The 12,057-nt window shown below is 37.2% G+C and overlaps 1 protein-coding gene across 3 annotated transcripts in view; it reads left to right on the plus strand.

The window, feature by feature from the left end:
• The window catches only part of gatb (glutamyl-tRNA(Gln) amidotransferase, subunit B), a 68,084-nt gene that overhangs the window by 22,914 nt on the left and 33,113 nt on the right, over window positions 1-12,057 (plus strand). For all 3 annotated transcript variants that reach the window (XM_072554629.1, XM_072555872.1, XM_072555238.1), the window contains 2 exons: window positions 7,496-7,540; window positions 8,627-8,816. In XM_072554629.1, coding sequence (XP_072410730.1) covers window positions 7,496-7,540; window positions 8,627-8,816 — 235 coding nt within the window. The remainder of the gene's footprint in view (window positions 1-7,495; window positions 7,541-8,626; window positions 8,817-12,057) is intronic.

The raw sequence follows: 12,057 nt of genomic DNA on the forward strand, positions 1-12,057 counted from the left end.
TAAATGGCCTATCCCTTATTATGAGATTATATCCCCTGTCTGTAGAGCCACCAGCTAAACCAGCACAGAGTTTGTACCCTAATACCCATTGATTCCAATTTTGCTAGGTCTCCTTGATGCTACACTTGGTTGAATGTGGCCTTGAAGGCAAGGGTTGTGACTTTCACCTCACCTCCGGAATTCATCTCTTTTGTCCATGTTTGAACTAAGGCTGTAATAAGGTCAGAAGTTGAGTGGCCCCGTGGAACCCAAACAGAGCATCACTTAACTGTTTATTGCTGAGCAAGTACTGCTCGATAGCACGGCTGATGACACCTTCCATTACTTCATTGATAATTGAGAGGAGACTGATGGAGTGGTAATTGGCTGGTTTGGATTTGCCATGCTTTTTATGTACAGGATGTACATTGTCAGGTAGATGCCACTGTTATAACTGTTCTGGAAGAGCTTCACTAGGGGGAGCAGCAAGTTCTGAGCATAAGCCTTTAGTATTATTGGCAGAATGGTGTCACGGCTCATAGTCTTTGAGTATCCAGTATCCCCTATCATTTCTTGATATCATGTGGAGTGAATCAAATTGACTAAAAACTGGTACAGCCTCTGAAATGCTGGATATCACTGAAGGAAGTTAAGATGAGTCATTCACTCAATACTTCTGGCTGGAGATGACTGCAAAAGCTTCACCGTATCTTTTGCAGATTTGTTAGGCTCTTCCATCATTGAGAATGGGGATATTTGTGAAGTCGCCTCCTCCAGTGAGAATTTTAATTGTCCACTACCATTCATGACTGGACATGACAGTACTGCAGAGCTTAGATCTGATCCATTGGTTGTGGGATTGCGTAGCTCTGCCAGTTACTTGTTGCTTGTGCTTTTGGCATTTGAATAGTCCTGTTTGGTAGCTTCACCAGATTGAACCTCGTTTTCAAGTATGACTAATGCTGTTTTTGGCATGCACTTCTCCATCCTCCTTTGAATCAGGGTTGGTCACTTGGCTGAATGGTAATTATTGAGTAGGGGATATACCAAGCCATGAGATTGCAGTATGAATACAGGTCTGCTGCTGTTTATGGATGCCCAATCTTCAGTTGGAGGGCCTGTTTGAAGTATGTCCCATTTAGCACAGTGATAGTGCCACATGACATGTTATTCTCAATGTGAAGGTGGAACTTTGTCCCCACAAGGACTGTGTTGTGTCACTCTTACTGATACTGTCATGGACAGATGCATCTGCAGCCAGCAGATTGGTAAGGATGAGATCAAGTATGTTGTTCCCTCTTGTTTGTTCCTTCACCCACCTGCTACAGATCCAGCCTAGCAGCTACACCCTTTAGCTCAATCAATAATACTGTTGCCAAGCCACTCTTAGATATTGAAATCTTTCATCCAGAGTACATTTTGTGCTGTTGCCATCTCAGTGCAATCTCGAATTATTGTTCAACATGGAGAAGTACTGATTCATGAGCCAAGGAAGAATGGGGGTACATGGTAATCAGCAGGCGGTTTCCTTGCCCATATTTAGCATGAGGCCATGAGAATTCATGGGGTCCGGAGTTAATGTTGCGAACTCCCAGGGCAACTCCTTTCTCACTGTATACTCCTGTGCAGTCACCTCTGCTGGATCTGTCCTGCCGGTGAACCAGAACATCTTGAGGGACAGTGATACTGTTGTCTGAGACTTTGTAAGGTATGATTTGGGGACTATGTCAGGCTGTTGCTTGATTAGTTCATGAGACAGCTGTCCCAATTTTGGCACATCCCCAAATGTTAGTAAAGAGAACTTTACAGGATCAACAGGGCTGTTTCTGCCAAAGTCTTTTCCAGTGCCTAAGTCGATGCTAGGTCATCCGTCCAGTTTCATTTTTTGTTTGAGACTTTTGTAGCGATTGTTATAACTGAATGGCTTGCTAGGCCATTTCAGAGGGCAATTGAGAGTCAATCACTTTGCTGTGATCTGGAGTCATGTGTAGGCCACACCAGGTAAAGATGGCAGATTTCATTCCCTTAAGGACACTGGTAAACCAGATGGGTTTTTCCGACAATCAACAATGGTTTTCATTGTCATCAGTCGATTCTTACTTTTATTTTTATTGAATTCAAGTTGCACCATCTGCTGTCACGGGATTTTAATTCTGGTCCCAAGAACATTTGCTGAGTTTCTGGATTAATAGTTTAACAGTAATACATTTGGCCGCCACCTCCCCAATATCTGATTCCTAGCTGATTCTTCACAGTGCTATTGTAGAAACTCATCTTGTGCGCACAGTAGAAATTTATCATCCATTTCATTAGTGCTGGTTAGGTTTGTCCAGTCAATATGTAAATTGAAATTGCCCATTATTTTTGTATTACCCAATTTCATGCATCTTAAAGGTTCTGATTTATTCCGCACCCAATATTAAACTAATGTTTAGTAGCCTATAACCAACTACCACAAATATTTGCTACCCCTGGCTGTTTCTTAAAAACTGATTCCAGATGTTTTCTATTTAATCTGTTCAGAGATGTTATTATACTTTTCTTGAGCAAATGCTACTTGAATCCAGGCCTCATGGTTAGAGGTAGGGATACTACCACAGCACCACACAAGTCCCCTTTCAAACTGATTCTACACCCTAATTCTTTAACCTAAGATCACCTCTCACTAACAAGCTGATCTTGTCACTTATTAAGAACACTTCCCCACCTCCCCTTTTTGCCCCTCTTCCTTTGCTTATGAATATTTTTGGATATCCAATTCCCAATTTTGGTTGCACTGTAGCTATTTTCATGTAATGGCAATTAAATCTTTTTTTTAATTGTGGTTTGTGCCTCCACATTATTGAGTGTGTTGTAAATGATGCACTCATTCAGATAAGGTGTCTTTAATCCTAAACTATATACAGTCTGGGATATATATAATTTGGCAATATCGCCTCACTTTTTAAATTCAAACTCTGTTGTGTTCAGTGGAGGAACAGGATAAGGTTTACCTCTCCATTGTGGATTATAATACCTCTGAATATGGTAGCAATGATCCATTATGGTTTGAGCAGCAATATTGCATCCCTTAGATAAGAGATTAAATCACAGTCTATTAACACGAGCAATATCTAACAATAACATTTATGTAGCACATTTCAAAAGGTGGAGAGTTTCAGATGGCGTATCCCAGAGCTTAGGGACCAGTGCCAAAGAAATGCCAAGCAACAGTGGAGCAATGAAGACCAGGGATGTGCAAGAAGTCTGACTTGGATTGTTTGAACAGTCTGCATTCTAATCCTATTTGATGCTTGCCTTTGCTTCATCTGTTTTATAATTTCACTTATTACTTCTCTGCTTAATTTGTTTTGCTTTCCTGCAATCTGATTACCCTCTCAGATTCCCAACCCTTTGGCAATCTATTAATTTAACAATTAATTTAACCAGTTGTTGACTTATTTAAGTTGCAGCTTAAACGCAGAGATCTTCAGCAATGTTAACAGAAATAAAAGATTTTCATTTATGAAACAATTCACCACATTTCTTAAAATTTCTATTTTATATACTGTGAATTATGTTGGCTGAAATGAAGCAAATTTGTATAAGCAGCAGCTTTTGGTAATAATTGGAAGAATATTATTCCAGGACTCTAGGGAAAATATGTTGATTATCTTTGAGTAGTGCTGTCAATTTTTTAAATCTATGGATTAATATGATTAATCAATATAGCTGTGCTGCTGAAACCATTATCCATGCTTTTGTTACCTCTTGCTTCAATTTAAATGCTCTATTGGCTAGCCTTCCCTATAAGCCTAATCAAGACTATTCAAAGTCTTGCTGCGTGTATTTGCACCAAGGCCCAATCTGATGTCATACTTATGTTCAATGACCTACGTTGGCTCCAGGACCTGCAGTTCCTCAGTTTTACACTTCTCATCCTTGTTCTCCATGGTGTCATCCAACAGTATCTCCAGCCAAACATTGCTTTGTGATCTCTGTATTTGCCTAGTCTGGCCTCTCCCACTTCCCTGGTTTTCATTGTTCCTCTGTTGCGAGGCATTACTTTGCTGGCTGGCCCTGAAGCTTTGGGATGCTCTAAAGCTCTCCATCTCTCTAACTGTGCTGCATAAATGTTATTGGTGCGTACTGCTCATGTTAATAGACTGTGATTTAACATGAGCAGTACCCACCAATAACATTTATGTAGCACAGCTTGTAGCTGTTCAAAACAATAATGAATCACTGTTGTTATATTCAGAGGTATTATAATCCACATTGAAGAGTGAACTAGTTCTGTTCCTTATCCCATTCCTGCATTGGACATAACAAAATTTGAATTTAAAAAGTGAGGTGATATTGCGAAATTGTATTCGGCTATCTAGTAGAAAAGAGTCAGCTAGGTTCCTTAACTAAGAAGAACTAGTTTATTGCAAACAAAAGTTCTTACTCCAGCAATAATGTAAAAACATTAATATCAAAGGATTTAAACTGCAAATATATACAGTTAACTTTCTTGAAAAAATATTCTGACGCGCACACAACCTCCAAGTCCGGTGGAAAAACATTTTTTTTAAATTGTAGAGTGATCTCCAAGGGACTTTAGCCAAGTAACAGTTAAATTCATGAAAAAAAGAATTATTCACAGGTGATTGAAATGTTAGTAGTAGTCAAAATACTTTTGTACACAAGCTGTTGACATTGGGGAGTCTTCCTGAATAAGTAATGGCTATCTGAATGTACTTTTTTGGAGGCAATGGTGTAGAGCTCAAAATCCCCTTTAGGAACCCTTCGTTTGTAGTGATGAGGCATTAGAATGGGGTTTCAGCTCTCACATTTTGAGAAGGGTTTCAGAAAAAGAGAACGTAATTTGTTGACCCCGTGTTCAAATGCAGTGGCTGTGTTGGACCTGTCTTTAAGATTGTAGATTCCAGACAAGCAACTGGAGTTCTTTGCAAATGCTTCCTTGCTCCCAGCATTTCCTCTGCTGTGCAAAATAACCTCAGAGTCCAAGATATATGTTTTGTTAGTGATTTTTGAGAAGATTTGCAGCTCAGGTTGATGTTATGGATGTAAGTTAGCTTGCTGAGCTGGAAGGTTTGTTTTCAGATGTTTTGTCACCATGACTAGGCAACATCATCACTGAGAGCCTCCATTGAAGTGCTGGTGGTATGTCCCGCCACTCTATTTATAGGCCTTGGTTTCTTAAGGTGAGTGATTTTCTTTTTCCCAAGGTAAGGTAGATGGGATCTAAATCAATTTTATTTATTAATGGAGTTCCAGTTGGATTACCAGGCCTTTAGGAATTCTCGTGCATGTCATTGTTTCTCTTGTCCTAGGATGTGTGTCTTTTAGTGGCTAGTTGGTGTTCATGACCCACTATCACTAGTTTCCATACATAACAGAAAAAGAAGGACACCACTTTAACTGGGACAACACAACTCTACCAATAACCACATCGATTTAGACCCCATTTACCTTCCCTTGAAAAAAAGAACCAGAAATGTCACCACCCACCCTAAGAAACAAAACCCTAAAAGTAAAGAGGTGGGACATACATCAACACTTCACTGGAGACTCTCTCTAATGATGTTACCTAGTCATGATGACGAAACGTCTGAAAACAAACCTTCCAGCTCAGCGAGCTAACGTACATAAAATATATGTATTGTCAATGATATTTTTAAATTAATATTTCAGATAACAAAACTTCATAATAGATGATATAGCAGCAGTTTTGCAGAAGGACTTATATGTAATTAAGCAGAAAAAAACTTTAACGTTGAAAATGATATAGCCTGTAGGTCTTACGATTTTCAGATATTTTTAATGTGCTCAAAGTCACAAAATACTCCCATAATGCAATCTTCATTGCCATAAACTGCAGTCTAATTTCTATCAGAACAGCTGGTAATGCATTGTGAGCCAAGGGATTGAATAGGAACCCATATTAGTAAAATTTAATCTGGGTGTCCTAACTGTAATTTTGTCATCTTGAGTTCATAAAGCAGACAACAGCTTTGTTATTTGACATGGGAGATAAACTGTAGACGAGATTTGTTCTAATTAATAGGTGATCAGTAGCTAGTGATAGTAAAGCAACATATGGTAATATTTTGAACTACATTTAAACTACACTTCCTCAGTACAGGAGAAATGGATGAAACAGCTCTTTGTTAATAGTATGAATGATTTCAGATCCACATCAGCAACTTTAATAGAGTGTATTTGTGGGATTTTGTCAAAATCAAAAGCCTTGATCGCATTTAAATAATTCTCAGCTATCCAATGCACCATTTGAAATTTCCTCCTTTTGAAATCTCCTAAAAGTCAAATAAATATTTTCCAGAATCAAGTTAAGTTATAAACCATACATGGAACTGAAGACACTAAATGACTGCCTTATGGAGTCAAAGGCTTTCGCAAAGGCTTGTGCAATGTTGATGTTGAACATCTCATACTCCTTATTATACAGGCTTTTTTGCCTATCAATTCACCATGCATTTCTGCATTCAAAAGCATTAGCCTTTTTCTGTGGGCAGTCCATCAAAATCTTCATCAGAGCCCTCAGCAGCATCTCTTGTTGTTTATGATCTTATCCTTTAATGAGCTAGCAACTATTATATCATTTAATTATGTATAGTTTCAAATGCTGTTAGCCATTAGTAAGCTTGGATCCCCTCTTGATGTGTGCAGGCACTGAATAGTGTGTTTAGTCCTGGTTGTCATCTGCGTTCATGGCAATTGACTTTGCGCTGCCTGCTAATCATACATCCTCATGCCCATTTTCAGCAACAGTTAGTTTTCTCCCCTAAACTCTCAATATTATGTAGATGCAATTTTCTCTTGCTGTGAAACTATATCAGTGCCATTATTAATACTAAGAATGTAGAATTTTTGCCCTTCTTTATTACTAGTGCGGAATATCAGTTGTTTACATTCTAAAAGCTAGTCATAGATTAAGACCAGTTTAAAATACATTCCCACTTGCAAGCGGTTGAGTTGATATGCTTCTTAAAATTCAATTTCTGCTCTTCCTCAACAGTTTTTCTCTCATGATTATTTGAAGATGCTTGTGAATAAACAAGAAATTACCACCAATCAGTGGTGATTAGGAGTGGCTGCATACTGTTTGTCCTTCAGCCTACTACCATATCAGTCCAGTGGAATTCAGGCCATTTGCAAAACCTGACAATGCCCACATTGCATAGACTATTGACAAAGCCTTGGAGCTTCTGATTCAGGTCCTTACCATACATCGTACTTATCCACTAATCCTTTGGAAAAATGATACTTGTTCTGAAGTGGGAAGTCCCATATTTAATGATGAGTACTGGAGAACCAGAATGCACCACTGGACCACCAATTCGAACATTTTGTTAAGTGACCAAACCAGAACTGTGTAATTGTATTTTCATAAGTTGACATGAAGATGATTTAATATATGTGAACATAAGAGATTCTAGAGAAAAATATTTTGACTAAGATGTTAATTTTGTGGAAATGTCTTAATGATTATTGTTTTATTAATTTTAAGGCAGACCATATCTCTGAGAGACAAAGAGGGAAAACAAGACTATAGGTAATTAAGATTAGTTATAGAAAATGCCTATAATGAATATTGAACTTGTCAAACATTTTATCTTTGTTTTGAACATGTGGTAGTTTAAAGAAAGATGTTCCTTTGTTATGCTCAGGAGGTTCAATCTCTGCTCAATTCCAAATGGCTTCATATTTGTTTGCAGGGTATAATTTAACAAGGCCATTCATAGTCTGTTACAATGAGTTATTGCATATTTTATCATTCACATGTATTTTCGAATATTCTTCATTTTACTTTTAGGTCATATGTAACATTTTACATATACTTGAAAAGGAAATTGCTAATATTTGTAAATAGTGTGGCCTATTTTTGAAAATGCCTTGGCTATATTCTAACTTGTCTCTGAATCCATTGTCTTATGGGAAATAACTCTGCAGTTTCAAGCCATGATAAGCTTGAAGTTACAGATTTCATTGACATCTTTCTTTCAGTTGGCAGGAGGAACTGTCAGGAATGCACACTGTTTCAGAGCTATTCTGATTGTAATATTGAAAAAGATACTGCAAAAATTGAGCTGCTAGCACAATAAACCTTTGGCAATGTTTGTCATTGAGATAGAGAAATTTTACAATCACAAAAAATTAGAGCAGAAAAGAAACTAAAAGAACTGGACTTGTTTCAGTGTTCGTTCTTGAAATACTGAGGGGTATAGGATTTGCAGTCAAACATTGAGCCAATGTTGATTTTTAACTAAAATTTTCTTGCTTCCCAGCAAGCCATGTTTATGTACATTTAATTTGTAAAATTGAAAAAAAGCCTTATTTGATTTGCAATTGGAAGTGTTAAACTTGGCACATGCTCATCATCCAGTATTTTGATTAGATGCTGTAACATTTGTAAATAAAAATTGCGTATTCTTAATGTGTGGAGCTATGCAAGATTAGCAGTAAGAGTGGCATATGCTGATAAATAAATCTTTAATAATTAATTTTAGGAATTGAGAAATACATTTGTGAAAATAACTGATTTTATAAGCCTTCTATTAAATATTTATTTTATTCAAGATCAAACAACTTAAAAATGAATCGGAGCATTAAATTTGCTAACATCTTTAAAATGTTTAAGATTCATGCCAGAACCAAATTTGCCTCCACTCGCTATATTTGACAATGAAACCCTGTCTTCTAATGTGAATCCTCAACAAGTGGTGAATATTGATCATATTCGTGAGCTGCTACCTGAGCTACCTGATGCTAAAAGAAAAAGACTGGTGGAAAAGTATGGTATTCTTGCTGAACACAGCTTCACATTAGTGGTAAGTACTTGGATTTAATGTTAAGATTCACAACATATGGTTTATTTTCATAAATGTTTGTTTCTTATAAACCAGAGCTCTGATATGCAAAGGGAGCCGAGTTCCCTTGTGTGAAATGCAAAGGACTTGTATGCAAGTCCAGCAAGTATTTAGAAAAGGTAATAGAATGTAATCATTTGATACGAGAGGAATTGAATGCCAAAGTATGCAAATTATGTTCAGTTATACGGGGCATTGGTGAGACAACATCAGACTTACTGTGTGTAGTATTGGTGTCACCTTACTTAGGGAAAATGTAAATGTGTTGGAAGCAGTTCAGAAATGGTTTAAGAGATTAATACCTGAATAGGCAGGTTATCTCACAAGGACGGGCTGGACAGGCTAGGTTTGATTCTGCTGCAATTTGAAAGGGTAAGGGGCAACTTTGTTAAAACTTGTTTGAATTTGGGGGATCTTGACAAGTTAGGTATGGGAAAATTTGGAATAGTTTAAAAATCAGGCATCACCTATTTAGCAAAGCGACAAGGAAAGTTGTTTTCTGTGAAGTCGCAAGTCTTTGGTGCTGTCTTCCTGAAAAGACTGAAGCAGAGGTGAATAGGTGGATGCCTGGTAAGCAAGTGGATGAAATGTTATCAGTAGGCGGGAATGTGGATTTGTGGTTGCAATCAGATCAGCCATAATATTATCAAATGGCAGAACAAGTTCAAGGCCTGAAAGGCCCATCTTATTTTTTTTGTTGATATGTTTGCATGAATAATTCTGAATTTTGTTTCAGTTATTGCGTTCTTTTGTACACAAACTGATGCACCAACTGGTAGTCACTCTAACAAATCCATCCATGTTTTTAAAATTTCAAAGCTGCTCCCACCTCAGAATTCCACTGATATGTTGATCCCTGCCAATGGCAAGGTGGTTTACAAGACTTGGTTTACTTTTGGAACATAACTTAATTGAAATTCTGGTTGCAATAAATCATCAGAAAATACTTTTCAAAATAATTTTCACAGGTTTTATTGTTAAGGACACGTAAACGTTTTCTAGGTGCAGATTTAGTATAAAAGCATGGCAGACTTCATTTGCAAATGTTGTGTTTTATGCATAAGTTCTTTGTATCTTTATGTACTGACAAATTGGAAAAGGTGTGTTGGCAAAACATTTTTTTCTATCAGTTTAATTGCATATTCACTTAATAAATAGTTTAAATGCATTTGATTTGTATGCATGCAAATACATTCGCTCTTTTCTTCAACGATTTCAGATTAGTTATAGTACCCTACAAATAGTCTATTTTTAAACAGCGGCACTTTAAAGTAACACTAACTTGCATTTGTATAGGGATTTTAATGTAACAGAATATCCCAGGTATTATGACAGGTGAGATGTAGGTCTTAAGAATCATCTTCACAGATAATGATGAGTGGAGAGGATTGGGGAGGAAATTGCAGAAGTTCAGGTCTTCAGTGGTGAATCAAAGATGCTCAAAAGGACAGAATTTGAGGAACTCAGATCTTGGAAGACTTTAGGACTGGAAAACATTGCAGAAATAGGGAGTGAACAGTTGTAGAAATTTGAAAATCAGGATGAGCATTTTGAAGTCAAGGCATTGCCAGCAAAAGAAGACAGCGTAGTTCATTGAATGCAATGATATTGTTCGTACAGGATGATAAAAGTTAGGAAGCGGACCACAGAAACTTGGTTGCAGAATGAGAGGTGACCTTATTGAAAATACAAAATTCTTCAGGAACTGAACAGGGTGGATATTGTAAAGATTGAATTCCTTTTGTAGGAGAATCTAGGACCAAAAAACATAATCTCAGAATAAGAGCTAGCAATTTAAGACCAAGATAAGGAGGCATTTCTTCTCTAAGATTATGAATCTGTAGAATTTGTTTTACTGCAGAGGGCTGTTGAGACTGGGCTATTAAGTATATTCAAAGTTAAAAATCACACAACACCAGATTATAGTCCAGCAAGTTTATTTGGAAGTACAAACTTTTGGAGTGCTGCTCCTTCTTCAGGTAGCTAGTGGGGCAGGATCATAGGACACAGAATTTGTAGTAAAAGATCAAAGTGTCATACAACTGATGCAATGTATTGAACAAACCTAGATTGTCGTTAAATCTTTAATCAATTAATGAATCAAAACGTGCAACCTATTCTAAGTGATTAAAGACTGTTGGACTATAAGCTGGTGTTGTGTGATTTTAACTTTGTTCACCCCAGTCCAACACTGGCACCTCCATATCTAATATATTCAAGACTGAGATACCTGAATCTTCAATCAAGAAGGCACTCATAGATTATGGGGAAAAGACAGGAAAATGGAGTTGTTGATTATCTGATCAACCATGATATTGTTGAATAGCAGAGCAGACTCGATGGGCTGAATATCTTACTTCTGTCTTGCTTCTTATGATCTCAGTTACAAAGTTTGCAAGCTGGCTAGGACAGTTTAAAAGACCATAGAAGTCATAGTCACTTAAGGCACAAAAAAGCCATTTGGTTTGCTGAATTTATGGTGCCTCCCTGCAAATCAAACCAGTCAATCCCACTTAATTTCTATTGTCCTGCCCAGTTTATTTTTCCCTTTAACAACCTATCCAGTTTCCCTTTGAAATCTTTGAATGTTGCTGCTTTCATATCCTTGGGGACAGTGTGTTCCAGGTCATTACCACTTGCTGCATAAAAAAATGCTCTTCACAATTCCCTGTATCCCTTGCTCAAAATCATAAATCTCAATCCCCTAGTCCTTGTACCATCAACTAATGGGAAGAGTTTGTTTCATTTTTTATGATCATTCCCTAGAAAAGCATCCCAATTCTTTCTGACTCTGTATGGGGTACCCCCAAATGGTAATGCTCCCAGGTGAGGAGGAGTGAACTGACTACTTTTCTTTATTCAACTCCTCCTTTGTTTGATCACAACAAAGTTAGTTTTAAAAAGGATCCCTTACCTCATGGATATCATTTTATGTTTCAATAATAACCAATTTAACCACACTGTCTTTAATTAAAGAAAGAGTGCATTTATTGACTACAAAAATACAAGATAATATAACTGACACACGAGAGGTCAGTCCAAAAGGTACACGTCAATTAAAAACGTACAAGTTCATCTTGGCTTTTTTGTAGTAGATAGATTGTGAAACATTGTGGCTATTAATTTGGGTTATTCTGGCAGTACTAATGTTAGTAGTTGAGTAGTTGTCTGAACAGCCTTGCAGTTAGCTGAAAGGAATTAG

Source organism: Chiloscyllium punctatum, chromosome 1 (genome assembly GCF_047496795.1).
Source record: "Chiloscyllium punctatum isolate Juve2018m chromosome 1, sChiPun1.3, whole genome shotgun sequence".
In the NCBI taxonomy this organism is placed as follows: Eukaryota; Metazoa; Chordata; class Chondrichthyes; order Orectolobiformes; family Hemiscylliidae; genus Chiloscyllium; species Chiloscyllium punctatum.